The sequence below is a fragment of the Python bivittatus genome, unplaced genomic scaffold, assembly GCF_059951505.1.
Source record: "Python bivittatus isolate LINGU-HERP-01145 unplaced genomic scaffold, Pbiv_v1 ctg000000_np1212, whole genome shotgun sequence".
NCBI lineage: Eukaryota > Metazoa > Chordata > Lepidosauria > Squamata > Pythonidae > Python > Python bivittatus.
In genome coordinates this window covers 4,819,957-4,843,222 of record NW_028277028.1, presented here as the reverse complement: position 1 = coordinate 4,843,222, position 23,266 = coordinate 4,819,957, and the positions used below count along the sequence as shown (strand labels likewise).

The 23,266-nt window shown below is 36.7% G+C and overlaps 1 protein-coding gene across 1 annotated transcript; it reads left to right on the top strand.

Moving 5' to 3' along the window:
* The first annotated feature begins 8,425 nt into the window (after positions 1 to 8,425).
* COX18 (cytochrome c oxidase assembly factor COX18) lies at positions 8,426 to 21,998 on the top strand. The gene is made up of 6 exons (XM_007427186.4): positions 8,426 to 8,826; positions 9,990 to 10,090; positions 11,103 to 11,266; positions 13,670 to 13,791; positions 19,138 to 19,245; positions 20,154 to 21,998. Exons 1-6 carry the CDS (start codon positions 8,458 to 8,460, stop codon positions 20,322 to 20,324), a joined length of 1,035 nt encoding a protein of 344 aa, XP_007427248.3. The 5' UTR covers positions 8,426 to 8,457; the 3' UTR covers positions 20,325 to 21,998.
* The last annotated feature ends 1,268 nt before the right edge of the window (positions 21,999 to 23,266 follow it).

The following is a 23,266-nucleotide window of genomic DNA, read 5'->3' as shown; positions in this document are numbered from 1 at the left end:
CTTTTCTAGTTGTGTAATTTTAAGTATGCATAAAATGGGCATTATTTGTGGGTTTCTTCCATAGCCTTATAGTATGTTTATACCATGGAATTTGGTATTTATTCATTATAAATTTAATTTTATAAACGAAATATGAAGTTTATGCAAAATTCTTCCCCAACTACTTTATAATTGTTGAACAAGACAAAAACACAAACACAAATCTTTAATCTTCACATTTAGGCACTTTCAAAGCTCCCCCCCCCTTCAATATTATTAATACATTTCAATGTTAAGATATGTGGCAATTCTACAGAGTCTAACCAGATTTCCACAAAGATGGGTTAATAAAATGACTGTCTGCAACAAGCTTGAGTATAGTCCTCCTTAGCTTTCAGTTCTCTATCACAGTTACTGGTAAGCCCCCCCCCCCACCCCCCGTCATCCAGAATGAATTGAACATTGTCATATGCTAAGAACTTTAGTGATAGAAATGTCTCAGAAAGATTCAGAAGACACTGAAGTGTCATGCCAAGGAATAATCTATTCTGAAATTAATTTTGGTTAGATTTATTTGCAGGATTTCCGATCAAAATGTATAATGTGACATCCTGGATTACTTTCACTGCCTAAAAGATGGCTGGAAAGAAAATATTAGAATACTAATTAGGAAAGAATCTGTTCCAATCTAGAGCAGATTTTAGAAGTGCCTGTGGCAGGTGGTGACAACTAACTATCTTTACTAAATAACCGATATGTCTGTGAATGTGTGGTATGTATTTTCAAATTTTATAAGCTGATCTATTACTCATGGCTAGTATTGCATGTTAGAATACAAACAGCCCAATGTCTCTTTCCTTTGCTAGTTGGAAGAAAATGAACTGAATCTGTTTAATGTCACAGTAGCACTTGTTTCTCATATGGAATTGCACTGCAAGCCTCTACGTATCTTTTCAGAAGTAAGTGCCACTGAATTTAGTGGGGCTTACTCTGGCAGAAGTAATAGCCTTAGTGGCTCAACCCAAGGCTTAGACAAGTGAAAGTAGGATGACCTAGACCAGCTCAGTTTTTCAGTGACAAAACAGGAGTTCTAAAATGCTGTTTCATGTGTAAAGCCAGCAAGAAAAATGACTTTCCCAAAGAACCCTGCAGCCTTGTAAATGCAAATTTAGAAATGTTGAAAGGCTCCTGAATAAATAAGTTTGCCTGTGTACATGCCCTCTATTGGTGCTCTTAAAATAACCTTTCCATTATCATTTACTATTCCTATTGAAATATTTGAAATTGGTTGTAGCAAAAGGAATGTCTAACCAAATAGCTGTTGATGGAAAGGAGAAAAACAAACCTAATTTTCAGCACTTTAATGGGTGGGGGAATAATGCTATTTAAGTATTTTATATAACATTTGCAACTATCTTTAGTTTATGCTTCCTACAGCTAATTAGGATTATTTTTGCTTCCTTAAAATAATCCTTCAGCAGAGTAGTTGCTGCTTAGTATTTATTACAATAAAATATATTGTCAGGTTCAGCTAAATTTCCTAGGATGTGGTTTCTTATTAAAGCAATCTGTATTTTGTTGACTTGAAAGCAAAAATGTTGATAGAACAGATTGAAACACTCCATGTCTTGTTTATGAAATAAGGCTTGTCAAATTAAAATACGGGGAGGGTGGATGCTAGAAGTCTGTATTAGGAACATTTTTGGAAACACTTTTTATATTTCAAATGTAATGCATACTTGACCAATAAAGACAAGGAACATGTTCTTTTTTTTGAGACCTTCTAGGTCTTTATTTTAAAACACACACGCAAACTACTTGCAATGTATATAGGTAGGTACACATTTATTTGATTTAGGTAATAAAATGATTCACGGAACAAATGATCCTTGGATAGCTCGGTATTTAATTCCCAGGATTTTAAATATGGAAAAGCTTTCTTACTCCATTCTTCACATAAATCTGAATGCTAGTCTTACCTGATGTACAGTCCTGGTCCTCAAAAATTATTTTATACATAAATAAAACCCAAAGCATGGGTGTAATCTAAAGTAGATTAGCCATAGTTGCATACAGAAGCAAAACCTGATATTTTTCTTCTTTCTGAACTGCAGAACCTCATATCATAATCACAAACCACCTATAACATTCTTAATACAAATTGCGTGAACATGTCTCTTACTGGGTTCCCCCCACCCTGCAACCTTTGAATATGTCCCTTTTCCAGAACTTTCCTTTCATATAGTACTGAAAAGCTTCCATACTATACAGAAGCAGCTCAACTTTTAAATAACCAGTATTTTTCTCAACAAGAATGATTTGTCAACCACTTCTGTTCCTCAGCTCTTGAATTTGTGCAGTTTTATGCAGAACAAATCAAATCAAATCTTTATTACAGTCAAAGACCAGCATAAGGAGAATGGGGTACAGTCAATTAAAAAGCATAGAAAATACATCAGAGTCTAAATAATCTAAAAGATATAAAATAGTATCTATCTAAAAGGAGAGGTAGGAGCATTAGATGGGTGTAGGGGAACATAAAGGTTAGCATATGGCAGACTATATCAAATTACAGAGCACTCTAGTATGACGAACTAGATGGTCATTAAGTCTAGTTTATGGCACAGGTCATCCATCATCTGATGAATTTTAATTGCTGCTGCGCAGAACCTGGCAACATTATAAGTTGTACCAGGCTTGGTATCTGAAAGCAGCAGGGAGGTATAGAATTGTCCTGTGCACGCTGGGTATTTGTGCCACAATGGTGAGATGAGGCTAGTATGAATATCTCTGTAATACAGGAACTGGAGAAGCACATGCTGCTGTTTCCGTGTGTCCAGAGTCACAGGGGCCTTGTCTCTCTGGGTAAGGAATCTTCCTGTATTGGCCTTCAAGGACAGCTGAGGGGAGGGCATTGTGCAGAACATATATTTGAGGGCTGATCTACTCCACAATGCCAACTAGGCTGAATACACACACACACACACACACACAGTGGTGCTACCAAGATTGAATTGAGTTTGCAAAAAAGCAAGGTATTCTCTACTGAAACCTGAAAAGAAAAATAATGCTTGTAGTAAGGGTGAGTGGTATCCTGCATTAGCCAAAATACTGTAGGCTGTCTAATCCCAAATTAAACTCCTAGCCTCCTATCTTTCTCTCTGCTTGAGGCCTCATGTACAACACTACTGGTTTTCCTATGTGCTTTCCATACATATCTATGTCATGGTATGCATGTCCAACTCATGTTTGCAAAGACACGCCACCTGTTGGGGATGCTGTAGTGATGAATTCCTGTACTGCCCAAGATTGAACTAGGTGAACTTCAAAGTTCTTAAATCTCTGATTCCAGCCATATCTCCCCATGTCGACATCACCATGGGCTGCTGGAAGAGGGCATTCTGCTCATCCTGATAGCATGATTTAGATATAAGGCAAGCCATACTGAGACCCCCTTAATTTTGCATCAAATTGTCCAACATATTAAAAAAATACTATAATTTATGAAATGCTACCACAGACTATACATACGTATATTAGAAGGGACATAACTAGGGATGGATGAGGTCAAGACATGCTTTAGTTTAAGATTTCTGGACTAAAGAGGGACTGGATTTAATGATCTAAATGGCTCCTGCCTATCCTGTACTTCTGACAGCATGAAAAATGTTTAGGCTGAATAGATAAAGTTTCAGGATTTTAAGGATTATACACTATTTCTCACATGAATATACCGGCACCATTACTCATCTCTAGGCAGTTCAATAAAATTTAAAATAACCCACTTCCAATTGTATAGGGAGCAAAGCATAGATCTTAGTCTCCAAAGTTCTGTCAGAAAAGCTATGTTTCTACTGCATTTCAAAGTTGACTAAGCAGGGACTAGCTGGATTTTAGGGAGACAAGATCATATCCCAGAAAGTCAGGATAGCAAGCATAATTTCTGACCCCTATCCCTTTCATCTCCCAACTGAAGGAAACCAACCATCCCCTCTTAAGATGTTTGCCTCTCCAAATGTTGAACCACAGACCAGCCTTAATCATCACGTTGGCTGAAAATACAGAAGCTGTTCAACAACAGCTGGTAGTCTATGCCTCATTTGCTAATCTAAAAAACAAAAACTCTAGTTAACATTAAAAAAAAAATTTTTTTTTAATTATGGGTTTTTATTTTCCAGCTACCCTGGCATCCAACTCTCACATGGTTGTGAATCACCACTATTACCTGTGAAAAGTACATTGTATGTGATAATAATCACTTATTAAGTTTTTTTCAAGGAAGTCTGCATCCTCCACAATCACCCTGAAGTATTTCTCAGTCTGGAAATTATACCTTCCTCCACCTTCTTGCTTTAGCTACTCCAAGAACCACACTTCTCTAAAATGGGGCTGCTCCCACATATACACATTCACTTAACAATCTCTAATGAAAAAGCAAAGTCTATTTACCCCAATTCCATGCACTCAGTCTAAAAGTCACCACAGCTCATAGAGATTTGATAATGACCATGTAATTTTCTTGGCAGTAATGCAGATTACAAAAATCCATGGGCATCTTCCTGGATTTTGTTTTGACTTAGTGTAGCTTGCAGCTATGATATTTCCTGGTGGTCTCACATCCAAATACAGGTAGTTCTCTACTTACAACCATTAATTTAACCACCGTTTGAACCTATGACGGCACTGAAAAGTGACTTACAACTGGTTCTCGCACTTATGACAGTTGCAGTGTCCTGGAGTCACGTGATCGTTATTTGTGACTTTCCCAGGAAGCTTCCAACAAGCAAAATCAATGGGGGAAGCGAAATTCATTTAATGACCGCAATGATTCACTTAATGACAGCGACAAAAAAGGTCATAAAATCGGGCACAATTCCCTTAACAACTGCATTGCTTAGCAACAGAAGTTCCAGTCCCAATTGTCATAAGTCAAGGATGATCTGTACGGGTTAGACACTGCTTAGCTTTTTGAACTCAATCACTAAATAAAAGCAATTTCATCATCAAGTAGCTGATCTAAGGTTCAACAGAAGATATAATTTTTCGTATATCAAAAATCAAAATCCCTTATCACTTTACATGTGCTAATTTCATCCCTGGAATGTCTCTTACACATAACTGTTTTCTTAATTGTTAGTTTATCTCTCACCTCTCCCTCTATTCCTTTCCCTCCCAATAGCAGGTTTGTGTGCACACAAATACTATTCCTCAAGACAAAACATGTATTTGATGAAGCGGAGTGCAATTCAGATAACAATATAATGCATTAAATGATATAATATATTGAATAAATGTTAAGGTTCTTCAGGATTCTTCATTGTTATACTGTAAAAGACTAACTATGTTCATATTATCCCTTAGGCAAAATAGGCGTAGTACCTACAAAACTTAAGGGGTCTACAAAAATGTTTTGAAGTTACATTTAAAAAGTAACAGTAAAATCAAATTTTGTATATCCTAAAATTAAAGATATTTAAGATAGTACTTCTCTATTATACAGTACTTGATTTGATTTTGCAACACCATTTAAAATTTTTATTTTTAAAGAGTGAGGCTAAAATATTGGCAAGAATATGGAGGAATATAAATCAATTATGGTGCCCATTTTTGAGGGCTATAAAAACAATTTTCTACTTTTTCTGAATTAATGAATAATTCAAAAATCCAATAATTATATTATTCAATATTATAAATAATGTTCATTAACATTTAACATTTTGTGTAACATTTTGTTTAACATTATAAATAAATAGCAGACATCAGCAAACAAGTTATTAAAGAACATTAAAAAAGAATGGTTGTTCAAGAGTTAAAATTGTACATTTACCAAATGTTGACTCTGCAGCATTTCCTACTGGCAAATTCAAGAAGGGCATTGTCAATGGGCATTTGTTTTAATGCATTACTTTCCACAGAAAGCAGAGACAGGGAAGATAATTTTGTCTGTGATAAGATATAGTTTTTCGAACTCTGCTGCATTTATTCCAACCAAGTTTAAACTATGTGGAGCATAAGTAATCCATTTGGCTGAACAAAATCTTGCTTGCATTCCAGAATACATGCCACTCATATTGCTTGCATTATCATATGATCAGGATCTGCTGTTTTTTATGTCTGTATCATATTGCTTGAGAGTGCAACATAAAATATAAAATTTTTCCCATCACATTGTTCAATAGGGATAAATTTAAATCTCTCAGCCACCTTTCCATTTCTGAGTACGTAACAAAATCACTAAGTAAGTGATATCTAAAATCTATGCGCTGTTTTGAATCTAAGCTGATTCCATAATATTTATCATCTCTATTTTGATACTGTGTTGTTACTTTAGATCCTAATCTATAAATTCATCACATGTAGTTGCAGAAAAATATGAATCACTTCCTCTTCCAGGATTTCTGTGCCTTCAAATATAATCTTTAAGAAATGGATCAAATTCAGACAAAAGATCAATACATCCAAGATGATTACCAGTATTAGAACAATATGTAAATGAAACAGCCACAGAAAACTAATTCTCCTTCAGCCAAAAACTGTCCTGCAACAATTGTCCATAATCTTTCATTTTCCTTTTGTAATTCTGCATCACTTCTTATATATTTTCAATGTTTAATAGAGCACTAAGAAGATCCTTAGATAAAATTAATTTTTCATTACCTGCTCTACTGGAGTGATCATCATCTTCTTGTATTCTGAACTAATCTATGATGCTACAACTTGTTTTTCCTTTTGTTGTTCATCAACATCATTTTCTTCAATATCTGCACCAATTCATATTAATTTGGCGCAGACAAGATTTGCAAAAGGCATGGAACTATTTTCTTTATTTATGGTGACAAATTTGAGTAATAAACCCTTCATATTTTAAAAAAATTCCTCCATTTTTTTTCCACAGCCAGATTCATGAGTTTTCTTATAACAGTCAGGAATTTTTAAACTAAGGATAAAAATAATATTTTAAAATTATTACTGAATTAACTATTTTATACTTTCATTTTAAATGGTTTAGAAAATCCTATAATGACAGTACAATAAAAACTGTTGGAAGGTAAAGAAATCAATTACTAAAAATAACGTACTTGATTTTATTTTTAAATAATCATAGAAATCTGACACCTATACAACAGATCAGAGTTAATTATCAAAGCAAATCCACAATACTGCAAAAAACTGTAAAATGTTTACATACGCTCAGCTCTACAGATGACTGCATGTTTTTCACTGACTGTTTGACATGACACTGAAATTACTGCCTTAGTTCAGTACTAACTGAACTTGTGTAAATAGCAAAACTGAATTTGATTTTGGACTTGAATTCAATATTCTGCATTAGAAATAAATAAGTCGGATACTTATTCTGCTTTCAAGTCTCAAATGCAAGAACCAAACAGGTGTCATGGAATAGGCTCAATATCAGTGCACCGACACCTAATGGGAAGTTAGGGAATCAATGAAGTAAACTTCCACCTTGCAATCACTTTTGTAAATAAATTTAAGTGAATGCTTGAATTGAAAACATTACTATTGCTCTTGGACAAAAGAAAATTCCCTGCAACTTACTTGAAGAAAAGAGGTCCAGGGAATACCTTTATAACCTCAAGCATCCAGATTATCAATGCAACAAAGGCTTACAAAAAAAAAAATGGCTTGGGGCTTACAAAGCTTTTAAGACAGCCCTGACTAACATGGCTATCCCTCTGGAAATTATTATGATTGAACTGGTATTGGGAGAAGATGCATATAATCTTTTTCCTTTCTGCTTGTTTTTGCAACCAAAACTGCACATCAGCATAGAAAATAAGGCAGGTTCCATGGTAGAGATAAACAGTAATTATCAAACGTGACTTGCTCAGGTGGTGTTCAATTCTCCCTTCCCGCTCATTCCATGCTTGAGAATAGTTTCCCCAGTTTGGGGCTGGTGGAGGGAGGGGGATTACTGAACAATATATCGCAGAGAGAAAGTAAAAATGTATCTCTCTTGGGTGGCCCTCCCCGCAGTATCAGCCTCATTTGGCCTTGCTGTAAGAAGCCTCGCTTTCTCAAATCAAGGCTCAGGGTAAGCACCACTGATGCCTGAGACCAAAGGCACCACTTCCCGTTCCCCGTTGAAAAAATATATAATACCTTATTCTCGCCTTTGTTACAGCAATCCAGTCTCTCTTATTTTTTTAAATCTCATCCTTCAGCCAAATAAAATAAAACACCTCATTCTTCATCCAAAGCGATTCCAGGTATAAAAAACGAAAAGGAAGGAATACACAGACGCGCACATGCGCACAAACCTAACAGTCAATCGTATGGTCCTGCACTTCCGCCCAAGCAAAGGCGCGTTCGAGAACCGGAACCGGAAGTTTCAAAAGCCAACGCCAATGTTTTTCAACCTTAGCGACTTTGAGATGCGTAGACTTCAATTCCCAGAATTCCCCAGTTAAACTCTGGCCTACGCCTTGGCGACAGAGCCGCCTTTCATCTGGGCGCATGCGCGTTCTGACGAGGAAGATGGCATCCTTCTCCTTTGCTGGCGCTAGGATGGCTTCTAGGGTCGCCTACGGGCTGCGCTCCCGCTCCTGGCTCGACGTCCTTTGGCGTTGTGGGGGAGCCCGATCCCTTAGTACGCCTACACCCGCCGGCGGTGTCGAGGAAAGCCTCAAAGACCCTTCCTTGGTTTGGACCTGGTATGACACATTGTCTACGTCGGTCCCAGTCGCGACGATGGAATCGGGTTTGGTAGCTCTGCAGGCCGCGTCCGGGCTGCCCTGGTGGTCCACCGTGTTGGCAGCTACCACCATCCTGCGCACTGGCCTTACCCTTCCTCTCAGCGTCCTCCAGAAGCGCGTCCTCGCCAGCGTGAGTTCTAAAAGGAGAGGGTGCCACTGAGCATTTGCAGAGGGTTCTTGTCCTGGTAAAATGTGCAGTATCTACGAAATGTGGAATTAAAGGAACAGGTGATGCTTCCGAGGAAAGTGGGATGCACTTTTTAAAAAATTGAGTGATTTAGGTTGTGATAGTATACAAACAGTAAAATTTGTATGAGCAGTCCAAATTCTGCTAAGACTCTTAAGTACTTGTGAGAAACATGGTACCTGCATGTTCATTTATCAGACTTTTTGGATTTGCAAGTCATGTGAGTACAGCTTGAGCTCCTGAACATCTGGTGAGTAACATTCAGTTTGCCTCACCTAGAAATAGCAGTATCAAATATATGAAGTGATCTGCATATATGGATGCATTGAGATTCATGGAAGATATTTAGTTTCACTGAATCATGTAAGCTACTAGCAATGACTCCTAGTCTGGATAAATGTCTGTACTTCTCCCTTCCCTCCCCTTCCCTCCCTTTTTTTCCATCTTCCTTTTTTTATTGTGCGCAACACTTTTTCTTAGTATATTTACTCTGTTTGTCATCTTCCAGAAGGCCATTGTGCATATCCCTTCAAACACATCCTCATTTTGCCTGTACATTGCCTGTACTTTTTTACATACACTAAAACCTCAATTTAGTGAACCATTTGAACAGAAGATATCCATTAACACAAATCATGTGAAAACTATAACTTACATTAGTAAATAAATTGCGCCAGTTATCCAGATAGTCTCTGGAAACAGCCAGCTTGTGCATTACTTTGGTGGTGAAGTGCAAACACAAATGTGGTTGTTTAGCAGTCCTTGAAGTACTTTGTTGTGTATTTCTGTGTATTGTTTTAATTGTAGTAGTAGGTTTAGATATACACAGCACTGGGAGTCAGTTATGATTCAAGCAGCATGTAAGACTCGTAACTAAGTAAATAAATTTGGTCCATTGCATCCAAAGTCCATGAAATGGATGTCTGTTAAATTGGTCCTTCATTGTACTTTTAAGATTCATACATGGCAACTTTACCACCTTTGTTTCTACAATACCACATTCTTGTTGCTCAAAGTATCCAGGTATAAATCAGCCTATACATTAAAGTATGAATCTTTAGAAGAAAAATGTACTTTATCTAAGACTTCTGTGTCTTTTCAGCTAGTTAGAAAAGTTGCAGCCTGAAATCAAACACTTAGCCAACCAGCTCCGCTATGAAGTTTCTGTTTCTGCAAAGCAGTACAATTGGTCTGAAAAGGAGGCTAGGTAAGACCATTTGAATTGTATCTCTAATAATCACAGTAAAATACCAACATATTTCTTCAGTACTTCATTTTCAGATTGGTCATTGGTACTTTGAGATGTGAACTTATTATCTGCAACATGCCTGTATTATTTGTAATCCTACTGTTATGTGTTGCCAGTGGGTCCCACTCTGAGATTTCATCTTTCTTTTCTATACTTTCTTTCAGTCATTTGTACATTTTCTGATTACTGTATCATTTTATAAAGATCAAAGTAAACTATTTTTTTCTGATCTTTTCTCTTCAGAATATTTTTCTTACACTCACATTAACTTTTCCCAGATATGACTATATAGATTGTTTGTACTTACACATTTGTCTGAAGCATTTATTTGCCCAGCTTTTCTGCCAAAAGATTTTCAGAGTCACTGTCAAGTCAATTAAAATTAAACAAGGCAATCTCTGCTTTCAGGTGTGCAGTATAAAAGACACCTCTTTTAAGAAGAAGGGGATGGGAAGTGAGGAAGAATAAAATAAGTTCAGACACCGGTTCTTACAGTTCCTGTACTTATTGTGACTATCAAGAATAAAAATAGTGTGTCATTAGCCATTACTTCTCTAGGAATAATTTATATCTTGGAGGCTTTCTGCTGCCATCCTTAGTCTTAAAATAAAATTTTAAAAAGCAGTCATGTTATTGAATGACCTTCTACAGCTAAGTAGTTGCCATTGATCAGTCAAATGTTTTCCACAGAAATAAATAAAAAAAGAAAAAAATAGTGCAAAATTAATGGTTGTAGTTCCACAAGGAGTAGCTTTAATGTAATGTGCTATTCTTTTTTACCTTACAAATATTGAGATATACTCTAATTCTAAACATGTCTAATCTTCCTAGCACAACGTTTAAAGTCAAGGTAGACTTAATTTGATATATACTAAAGTTCTGCTGAACTCAGTAGAAGTAGCCACAGTAGGCATACAAAGGACTGTGCTGTTAATCTATAGAATTGTCTTTTATTTGTCTTTCCATCCAGGTTATGCTACAGGAGGAATATAAAAAGAATAGTTTCAGAGTTGTATATTCGAGATAATTGTCACCCTTTCAAGGCAACGCTGCTCATATGGGTACAGATTCCAGTATGGGTTTTCGTTTCCGTAGCTTTGCGTAACTTAAGCACTGGCAGAGCAGATTCTGAAGGTAATAGTTTTATAGAACTGCTTTAAATATATTGTGATTTCTAAAATCCTTTTCTCAGTTAGTCTCTTTCTTAATAAAACTGTTTCTTTTAAGATATTTTGTTAGCTTTACCATTAAATTATTTTTATTCTGGGAATGATTACAGCAAGATAACTATAATTACATATACAGATATGTATTCAGTAAAGGCAGAATTTACCCTGGTTGATGGAGTAATATTAATTAATTAATTAAACATATACTATCCAATTCCCAGTGACTCTGGGTAGCTCACAACAGTCAAAGAAATTAGATCGATAAAAGATGGTAAGTGCGACAGACCAGATGGAATGAAGCAAGAGGCCTCACTCTCACTCACCAAAGGCCTGGTGAAGAGCCAGGTCTTTACCACTCTTCTGAACAACAACAGAATGGGGGCCATCCAAATCTTGGAGGGGGGGGGAACCACATTCCAGAGGGCAGACTCTGCTACAGAGAAAGCGGGCTTCCGAGGTCCTTTTAGATGGAACCTGGAGTGCAGCAACCCTGCAAGATTGAAGTGGTCAAGCAGATACTATGGAAGACAGCAACCAGGCCCAATGCCATGTAGGACTTTATACATAATAACCAGCACCTTGAATTGCACTCAGAAGCAAACTGGCAACCAGTGCAGCTTGCAAAGCAGAGGTGTTACACGAGCATACTGAAGCATGCTCATCACTGCTTGCACTGCTGCATTCTGGACCAGTTGAAGCTTCTGGGTGGTCTTCAAGGGCAGCCCCATGTGAAGTGCATTCCAGTCATTGAGCCATGAGTTGACTTGAGCATGAGTGACTGACTGAAGGGTCCCAAATCTAGGAAGGGGCATAACGAGCACCAGATGAAGTTGGGCAAAGGCCTTCCTAACTATAGCGGCCACCTTTTATTTAAATTGCATAATCATTATTTTTCATATTTGTACAGATTGCTGAGTACAATAATATTAGCAAATTAAATATAAGTGTGTATAGTAACAAAAATGCTAAATTCAGACTGTAACAGATACATTTTAAAAAAATCAGATTTAACTGTTTGAAAATCAGCCCAACCCCTTTGATCATGCTGGAAGAAGCAGCTGATGTCCTGCATTTTTGGGAGGACAGAATGGCTGGCCAAGGCCTGGAGGTGCTGTTTTTCCATCTTCAAGGCTGGCCCTCTGGAATGGTCCTTGTGCATTTTAGTCACCTTCCAGAGTTTTCTAAAACCAGAGCTTTTCCCGAGGATGTTTGGGAGCTGGTACCAGATGCCAACTAACTTGTATGTTTTGGTATTTTTGATTGTAGGTTTTTGTAATCTTAATTTTTATTGTTATTTACTGTGTTTTCATGTTGTGTGCCACCAAGAGTTTGATTATAATTGCAGAGGGAGATAAATGTGATATATAAATATACAACTAAATAAAATGTTAGGGGTAAAGCAGAGCTTCTGATCAAACACAGTATAGCTGAGATATGAAAAAAAAGTAATATCTTTTATTGAAGCCAGTGCATGAGGAGGAGAGGAGCATAAATAATATCTAACATAATTATTCCAGTTGAAGTGCATTGATGCTTGTGGTAGAACAATGAGATAATTCATCAGTTAATCAGCAAATGCTATTCATTGAATATTATTGATAGTTCTTTATCTGGTGCAGCAATGAGCTTTCCACAGAGAGCCTGTTTGGTGTAGTGGTTAAGGAAGGCATCAAGTTAGAAATAGGGAGACTGTGAGTTCTAGTCCCACCATGGGCACAAAGCCAGCTGGGTGACCTTAGGCCAGTCACTCACTCTCAGCCCTAGGAAGTAGGCAATGGGAAATCACTTCTGAAATCTTGCCAAGAAAACTGCAGGGACTTGTCCAGGCAGTTCCAAAGAGTCAACACTGATTCAAAGGCAGTATCTATATAGGCATGAAAGCCAGCTGAGTGACATTCTCTCAGCCCAACCCACCTTACAGGGTTGTTGTTCTGGGGAAGTAGGAAGCAGGAGTATTAAGATGTGTGATAGACAGACAGATAGATAGATAGAATAGTAATAGTAATAGTAGTATCTGAATGTCAGGTGATCTAGTTGCCTTTGAAGCTGCTGAGTAATATTTAACATGTAATCATAATGTTCACTGAAGTTATGTAACTTAAGCTCTGAATTTAAGAGAAAAATTGCAATGACTTTTCAGCTATTGCTTCAGTGTAGCCCATTGGTAGATCTAGCTCCAGTGGTTGCAGATCTGATTCAGTAGGAGAGAGCCAACATCCAGAAGTTGCTATTGCTAGACCTTTTTGCATAATCTGCTAGCAATCATTCCTAGTTTAGATTTACTGTATCTGTTCAACACCAATGCTCTAAAGTATTTGCCAGATTCACAGTAATAATAATATGCCAATTGTTTGTGTGTTTTCAACAGGGCTTTTAATTCAGCAGCAGTTTTCCACAGGGGGTATACTCTGGTTTAAGGATCTCACTCTACCTGACCCGACTTGGATTTTGCCAGTCACTCTTGGACTCCTCAATCTACTGATAGTAGAGGTATGAGGTCTATTATAAAATCATTAGGTGGATTATAAACATGTTCTACTGCAAATAACACAACAGCTTGTAATTTATTTATTCTGTTTATATACTGCCAAGTTAATACAGACTCATGGCAGTTTACAAAACAATAAACAGAAAATATTTAGGAATAGGTACAATGTCCACAATAAGTATATATACAATTGGAAACAGCCAATTATTAATCAAGTTACAAAGTACAGAGAGGATGATAATAGTAAATAAAATAAAGTTGAGGCAAGATATGCAATTGCCTTCATTTGCACTCCTGCCTTTCAGACCTTGGTGAAATGTCAAGATGCCATTCCAACAGCACCCTTATATTTAATTTTCATTTGGAAATTGTATGCATTTGCTTGCTTCCAGTATTTTCTGATAAGATGAATGCTACAGCATTATACAACATGACTTCATACTTGTTCTGTATGTCCTAACCAATCCAAAGTAACAGTTTGCTCAAAGCAAACAGCTCTACCCATTGAAGAAGGGGGAGGGAGTCTTAATAATAATAATCATGGGAGGGTCAGGGCATGTTCTTGTGTTCTTATTTTTCCATGTAATGGTTGATGGTGTCCCCTCATTTTGCATTTGTTGACTGGATTAAAGATGTGATAGTCATTCATTTTGAAACTGAATTGTAACAATTTAGGCAGGAATAATACTTGATAAGATTTAAGAATGTGGGTGATTTAGTTTGGGGAAGAATAGCTCATAAATACTGCAAAGTTAGTAGAAGAGATGGATAATTGGGGTTCAAACAACTGTCCAGCTTTCTGTAATTCCCACAAATATATGAGAGAATGGCAGGGAATTTCTTTCAAATGTACACACAAGATAATTTGGTCTGATAGAATGCAGAGCATTTTTAAAATTTATTTAACATATTTAACATAACAGACAGGCTGGCTCTCACAGAATAAAAACAAGTAGGAGAATAAATACAGGTAGGAAAACAAACAAACCAGCAAAAGATAGTGATTAATTTTTTAATAGCAAAGGATTCAGACCCACCTAAAACTGAAACAGAGTGAACTGTAATGAAGAGACTGAAGAGTTCTAGAACCCATATCCTACTATGCTAGTTTGTCTTTTCTGCTCTTCTTTCAGATACATAATGCTACCGTATTAGGAGTAGAAGAAGCAGCTTCTTTTTAGAAAGCTGATTCTCATAAACCAAGAGGTTTTTTTCAAGGGCAAGAGTCTGACAGTTTATGCAAAACAATGCAGTTTATGAAGCTTCTTCACTGTTCTTTGAATGGAAAGCCAATTTCTGTCTTTATAGAAGATGAGGCTACTTCAAAAAGTGTATTTTAGATGACATCCATAGTTAGTTATTGAGACGACCTCAACCACATCAATCCTTTCTTTTTACCAGGGTTTGAACTTCTAGAAAGTTTATCACAGGAAAATAAATAAATAAACCCAGATGCTATTTTTACAAAAAATAGACTAAAGCATTTTTGTTTATTCTGCCAGCTTCATAGGAATAAATATGCTCAATTAAATATATAAATATAATGATTATGCATGGTAAATACTGCTATCCTAGTTTCTCCTCTTTCCAGGTTGATAATTTTTGAAGAGTATTTAGAAAGTATTCTAAAATAGACATTCCAATAGTTCTTCCTTCTATGTCACTTAACTGCTTCCCTATAGATAATCTAATAATGGTTTTCATCCCTTTAGACTGTAGTTCAATTCTATATTAATAATTTCATCAGGGGTATGCACCCTTTTTTGAGCCTATAGCCTCATTTGGTCTTTTGGCAGGCTGGTAGTCACTCTCCAAAAATGACCAGTCTTAGAACAAAACTAACATTTAATTAAAAGTAATCACCAACAATTAATTATGATTATTTCCTATGTAATTAATACTTTTCTCCTTCGGTCACATTAAAAATTATAATTTAATGGCAAGTTTTAGAGGGGCCCTGGGGGCCAACTCAAGGATATTCAGTATGCACCCTTGTTCCAGGTAGCTTAGAAACAGACAAGAGAATTGCTGTTCCTTCTCATTCACCTTAAACATGATGCTTGCATCTCTTGTTCATGTCAAATCTTGGTCCATATTAGGATCCATGTCTTCAGTGAGCAAATGGCCTCAGAGGTCAATAAGAAATGGTCAGCAATGATTCCACAGATAATTGTTTCAAGTTACAATTACATCTGCCTCTTTTGCAGACTCCTCAATTCCAGCACTAACTTCCCAGAGGTATCCACAGTTGATCACATTGCATCCTCAATGGTAAACAGAGAGGCATCTATGTCCTAATAGGGACTACTGGGAAAGTGTCTTTTTTCCCTCTTGTTCCAAGGAGGTTGCTGATCAGCTTAGTGCAGAAAAGGCCAATTGAGAATGATGTCTAGGAGGAAATTATTTAACATCTCTCACCAATATTCACCCATTTGTTCCCTTCCTCCACCCAGCTATCCTACTCCTGTGGTGCTTGGGTGGGTGAAAGTAATTTATCACTGGAGGGACTAATAGCCAGACTACTCTCTTTGGATCATTACAGTTGAACCAGGGAAAGCAAGCCACCCATGATACCTGAGCAGAACTACAACAGATCCTGTGACACAAAGTGTGTCCTTACTGCTGCTCAGTCTGGTTTATGGTGGCCAATCTGTGCTGAAATCCTAACATCTGGAACCTATGTGTATCTCTGGGTCATGCATCCTTAAGGAGGATTGTGAATTTTGCCTCCTTTTCCAGCTCTTACTCACATCACTTACACCAGCCAGACACAACTCCCTCTCTAAGCAATTGGCTAGTTACAGGCTTCCCAAATAAAGAAACATCCTTTTAATCTTAAATTCTTTACCTGGTTATTCCTACTCAAGAATGATGAAAGGAGTGGAGTCTATGAAATAATTTATCTTAGATGCAAATGTAAGAAGAGCAGATGGTGAGTCAGGTTCCCCACCCATGAAGATAAGAGTTGGTAGAAGATTTTGGAAATTATCGAGTCTGTGGTCAAGGAGAAAATTGTAGTCTGAAAGGCAATGCACGTGTCAGGAGTCTTTGCTGGCAGGTTTTCAGCATTTTTATTTCCTCAGAAATCTAGGCTGTTTTCTGGAGATCCCTCCTTCCCAGGCTCTAATTAATTCCAGTCTTTCTGTGGTTGCTCTGGGTTCCCCTTTGGCATTGCTCTCTTGGCAGCCATCAAGATCAGTTCAGAAGAACTCGCTAGGAAACATCTGATAGTCAGGTTTTGCCAGAACAAGAACAGTTCATGCTATGCTTTTTTACCATTATTTGTTTACATTTTCCAAGTTCCTAACATCATCTCTTTCCTTCTGACAGCATGAACTGGAAAGAAAGCATAAATAGCTTTGACCACCCAGCAAATGTAATGTAACTTTTTCAAAAGTGCAAGTATAGTACACAATATCAGGATTGGAAAAGATTCTGGCTTTAGATTTGTGATGTTGCCTGTATTGTTACAAATAAGCATACTGTAAAATCATTTCATTATTAAGTATAGAAACAGTATTGTTTATTGTGTTTAAACACAGATACCTGTAATTTGGCCAAGCCTTGACATGTCTTTATACAGGTGTGGTCACAAGAGTGTCCTGCATATAAGAGGAAGGTTCAGAAGTTTTGTCTAGCTGGATATAAATATTTTAAATAAGCAGCTGACTCAAACCATTCAAAGAAGTTGTTATTAAGAACTCATCTGTGTCCCTTTCTTTCTTTTCCTCTGAAGTGCTGGTTCAAAGCAATATCCTTGCATTATCTGAGGAATCCAGTTTTTCCTTGTGTTCAGAATACTGATTTCATTTCTCCCCAAAATCTCAGGTTCCTTTTTTAAAATGAGGTATGAATAAAATCTATACACCAACTTGATCTAAAAAGACTCTAACTGGTATACAAGAGCAACAGTATTCAAACAGATGCAGCAAATAATAAAATAATAAAACAATTATCCATAACTGCTCCCAAAATCATAGCCACTCAATCTCGTGTAACAAGCTTTTGGAAGACCATGAGAATGGGAGCCCCCCTTGCTTAAGGAGCAAGCTGTTCAAAAGGAGAAGAATGATTGTCCCTGTGCGATGTCCACTTTCATGCCTCTCCTATTGCACCTCATCATAGATAGGGACCTTCAGCAGACATTCTCTGCTCACTGAGATTTAATCCATTGTATTATTAAAAACTAAGGCACACAACTCTTTTTTCTGTACCTCATGAAAGCATTTCTACAGTTCTTGTCAAAAACACCTATGGGAGCAATCTTTAATGCAAGACTCATTTCTTTTTTTCTTCTTCTTCCAGTATGAGGTAATAGCTTACCTGTGTCTAAGGGGGATCCATGTTCACTTGTCCTTCTCAGTTACCTCAGTAGGGAAAGGGTTATTGTAAACAAGTTGTCTAGTTCCAGATCTCCTGGACAGTATTTATCCTAATTTCCATCATTATCATTATAAAATATATCAGAGCAGATTGTATGTAGATAATCCAACTAAATTGTCAGATGGCTACCTACATAGGTTTGATTTGCAGACGTGCAGTCCATTTCTCTGTAATTGTTTATGTGGCCACATTAGGAACTGACTGGTTTAGTATGTGTGGATATCATTGTCAGAGGTTAGATCTGTATTACTCCATACTGTAGAGGTTAACCTAAAGTCCTCAGTCTGAAAATAGCTTAGACATCCTGGGTCATAATAATAATTGGCATAAACATGAGAGCCTATTGTGAGACTTCAAGACAAGTGACCACAAAATCCATTCACAGTACTAGAGTGTAGAGTAATTTCACCCAAAGAAAGGAAATTCTTTAAGTTGGCAGTGTGTACAGAGCATTAGTTTTAAATGTGGTGAGTAGTTTGATATAAAGATTATTGATCATATTGGGAATTCTAAAATGTTAATTTTGTAAGTGAATTTCAAAAGACTGGTTAAACAAATTTTATGCTGTTAACAGTTTTTGTTTAATGAAAAGAAATGGACATGAAAAATACAGACAAAAATTATAGTAGCAATAGGTTTTGGCAATTGTACTTTATTTATTTGGCATCAGTACCTCCTGCCCTAATCTTGCGTGGGTTAACAGAAGTTTTACATAAGTGGTATATCTGTATTTTTATAATTGTATTTAATTATCAAAATCTCTAAATCTTGTCTTATAATTCCCTGCCATTAAGAAAAGCCCTTGATCATAGTACGGCATACCATGACTCTAAAGTGTATCAGATGATATATGTGAATATGAGGATAAGCAACTTGTTTGTCCAGAATATCTGAATCTCATATTTGAGTAAATATGAGCTGATATTTTTTCTTGCTGTTCCTAAGAATAAAATTTGTCTTTCTAGATTTTTGCTTTGAGAAAAACTGAACCATCCCCGTTTTGGAAGTATGCTACCAACTTTTTTCGAGCAGTGGCTGTGCTAATGGTCCCCGTTGCTTCAAGTGTCCCTTCAGTAAGTTCATTAGTACAGTGTGTTATATTAGCTGCAAATGCTCTTTGCTTCCAACATTGAACAACTTGATCTGGAAGTTCTAATAAGAGGAAATCACAAGTAATGTTTTGTTTTTTCTTTGCAAAAATATGCATTCTGCATTGGTATTGTTACTTATTAATACTTATAATGGTGTTATAAAATGCATTTCCTACATTGTGTGATAGCTTAGTAGAGTTTTGAATTCAAACCTTCCTTTCACCAAATCCAATTTTCTATCTACTAAATCCATGGTGCCCAACTAGTGATATGTGTGCCACAGGTGAAATTTGGAAATCATCTAGGAGGACATAAAATAAGTCATTAAATCTTGCTGCAGATTATTATACATATTCTCTTGCCATGTAAATAACCTACTTGAAAGAATGTCTTTTTGAGTCAGGACAGGATCTAAGGTTTTTGAAAAACTGGTGATAAACAGTTGTGAATTACTATGCTAACCGTGAAGAAAAAAACTCTGACGTATTAAAATCATTAATTCCAAGTGCTCTGTGTAAACCATGGTTTTCTAAAGCTCAGTTTTTAAGATGGCTTCCTGTGTGGAGAGAGCCGGACACAGTGTTGCAGTCAAATATTCTGAGTAAGATGTCATGGAACCATGGGTTATTCACTATTCCTCATCCTAATATATAACACATTATAAATATAAAATTAGAGGAATATAAAGCCTTGTATAGCACTCTGAATTCCTTGGAGGAAGATGGGATAAAATGTTATTAAATCCTGGTTTTCACTTGTGGACATTCATAATGAGGGATGTTAAGGTTATTGTTCACTTGGGGATTGCACTACTTTTATTCTACTTTCACTTTGTTAAAATTAGTATGTCTTTTTAAATTTCCTTTTTCTTTCTTTTTCTTTTTTTCCAGATACTAGCTTTCTACTGGGTATCCTCCAGTTTCATAGGCCTTTTGCACAACCTTCTGCTGCGCTCTCCTGCTTTCCGTAAATTATGCCACCTACCTCGGACCAAGTCTGATTCAGATACTCCATACAAAGACATTGTCGCTGCTTTGTACATGAAATATTTCTTTAAATGAAATATATCTCTGTTATTGACCCATGTGATTAATATTTTTTTACAATATGAAGATGTATTTGGAAGCCTTACACTAACTTTGGTAGAGTGGGGAAACTTTGCGTCCCCTTCAGATAATTATTTTGTCAGTGAGGAGGAGGCAAGAACCTTGAAAAATACTAGCTTCCAATTCAATGCATGTTTTTGGGTTATATGGAATTTCTGAAATCTTGTAGCTTTTTCTGAAAAATCATTTCTTGTCCTTCTAGGTCCCATGCTTGTCTTCATGTTATGCATTAATGTCTTTTTTCTTAATCATTTTGGCAGCTTAAAATACAAGCTTATTTTTCAGTATCCATATAACAAGTTCATAAAATCATAAATTGGTTTTCAGACATTTAAGAGTGACCTAGGAGGCAGAAAAAAACATATTCTTTCTTCTCAGTATCCTTTCCTAACCCCCGTCAGGTGCTGGCTCACACACTCACATACGCAGACATCTGATTGCCAAACAGAAAAGAACTGTAGGGATGGAAGGAAACAGGATAAAGCTACAAGGACACCTCAATTTAAGGAGCTTCCATTTAGAGGATTTCAGATGCAATTGACCAAATTTCTATCCAGACATCCTCCAGAAAATGATAAGTCCTTTGCACTCACATTAATCTAGTTGAGGTGGTTAAATATATATTAATTTTATTTTAGTTTTGTGACACCTATGGTGATTTACATCATTTGTGTGATGATATTAAGTGTTTAAAAAAAACTTTTATTGAAATACTATAGCCAATGAGCTATAAAGATGCAATTAGAACAGCTGAAAGTTGGGGAAGTCTTTAGATGAGGGATGATCATCTAAGTTTAAGGAAAACAATTTTCCTTTCTTGAGCAACTTCATTGTTTTCTAGCAATAACAATAAATGACCTGTGACAACTGCCCTGTGTCTCCACTTATGAAAAGTACTGGTTCTGCGGTTTTGTAAGCAGCACTTTTAACTACAGATATACCAGTCTTAATTTCTTTTATCTAAAAGAATCTAATGGAACTTTCATAATGTCAATGGTGATGGCACGTTTCTAATCATATGAGATAGATTTCTTTCTTAAATTTTAAGGAAAAGACATGTTCATCAAACAGTAACCATTCTCTTCATTTTGCATTAAACAGAAAAAAAAGGAAGTTATCTTTTTGGCTTTGGGGCTCATAACTTGCAACTAGCTATAACTGTTCGAGGAAATTATCACTCATTCTATTACTTTCCCAGGGTTCATGCTGAGCAATTTTTTGAGACTTGAGCAAATGAATTTATGCAAGAGCAGCCACATGATTTTTGTTTTCTTTTATATGATCTTAATAAGCATCGTTTCACTGGCTCCAGTAAACCTATGAAAAAGGCCCAAGGCTAATGCAGAATAAAGAAAAGCCTAAACAAATTAATATCTTAAAAGTGCCTTTCTTTACTACTAAGCAAAGTGGCTCAGTCACACTCCCTCTTTTAGGGCCAATGGACAGTTTTCAATTTTTACTTATTTTACTTTATTACTTTATAATGCAAAGTACACATTTATGCTTTACTTTTAAGGGGTGTTCAGAAGAGAAGGTTCTGTAAAAGCGAGGGATAGTAATCCCATATAATATATCCTATCATATGATAAGATATCCAAATCCCTTTAGATGTGCTGAACAAGTGGAATTCCAATTAAGTTTCACATGAATGAACTTGGAAGAAAAGTTTGATTTAAAAATTTATTGCTTGTCATATAAGAATCAGAAAAGTTTGAAAACAGGGCAGAACTTACCTAACAGAACTGTGGCACTCATTATGAGTGTTTTTACTTGCATGTTATTCTGAAAAATAGCACGTCAACGGAGAACAAAATGAAAAATAGAATGGAACCAGGGACTGTATAAGAAACAGTATGATAGGAAGCAGTCTGACTTAAGGAGTAGAACAATGATACTGCAGCTCTCTCTCACAGACATTAAAAAAAAAAAGCTGGACATTTATATGTCGTCATTTGAACCATCTGATGTGGATGTCCACTGCATATTTGTGATAAATATTGCTCCATGCAATATTTCTAGAAAACAGCAATACTTTCCTCTTTAGGTCCACGCAGTAAATGGGGACATAAGTGACTATAAATCAGCTGGTGCCTACTGGGACAGGCACAGACTACCTTTGCTAGGGAACCAGCACCATGTACTTCTCCAAGCTCCTTTACATCAGCTTCTTGCTGTGGCTTCAAGGTAAGGGGAATAACAACATCAAGCTATGATTAATTTTAATATTTGAAAAAAAAATCATAGTGATTTTTCTTTAAAACTACAACATGGTGACCCATCTTGTTTCTCCTGCCACCCTTCATCTAGACACCACTGGGCAAGGCCAGCTGATTCAATCTCTAGGATTGTTCTCTGTATCCATTGGAGATACAGTGGCAATTAACTGCAAGGCGAACACTGACATAGACAATGATATTAACTGGTATCTGCAGAAACCCAACCAATTCCCAAACTCCTCACATATGAAGGGCATAATCTTGCCACAGGAGTTTCAGATTATTTTAGTAGTAGCAGGTACGGGACAGATTTCACCTTAACCATTAGCAGAATCAAAGCTGAGGACGCTGGCGATTATTACTATCAGCAAAGCGACCGAACTCCTCTCTACAGTGATACACTCCAATACCAAGAGCAGTGTTTCTCAACCTTGGTGACTTTAAGATGTATGGACTTCAACTCCCAGAATTCCCCAGCCAGCATACTGGCTGGGGGAATTCTAGGAGTTGAAGTCCACATGTTTTACGGACCAGGGTAGAGATGAAACGTAAGCATGACTTTTTCTGTTCCTTTAGAGCAGTGCTTCCCAAACGTTTTCCTTTATTACCCAAAACCTGGTGGGTGTGTGGAGCAAGCGAAGAGGGGAAGGAGGGTGCAGTGTGTCCATACGAAGAAAGGCC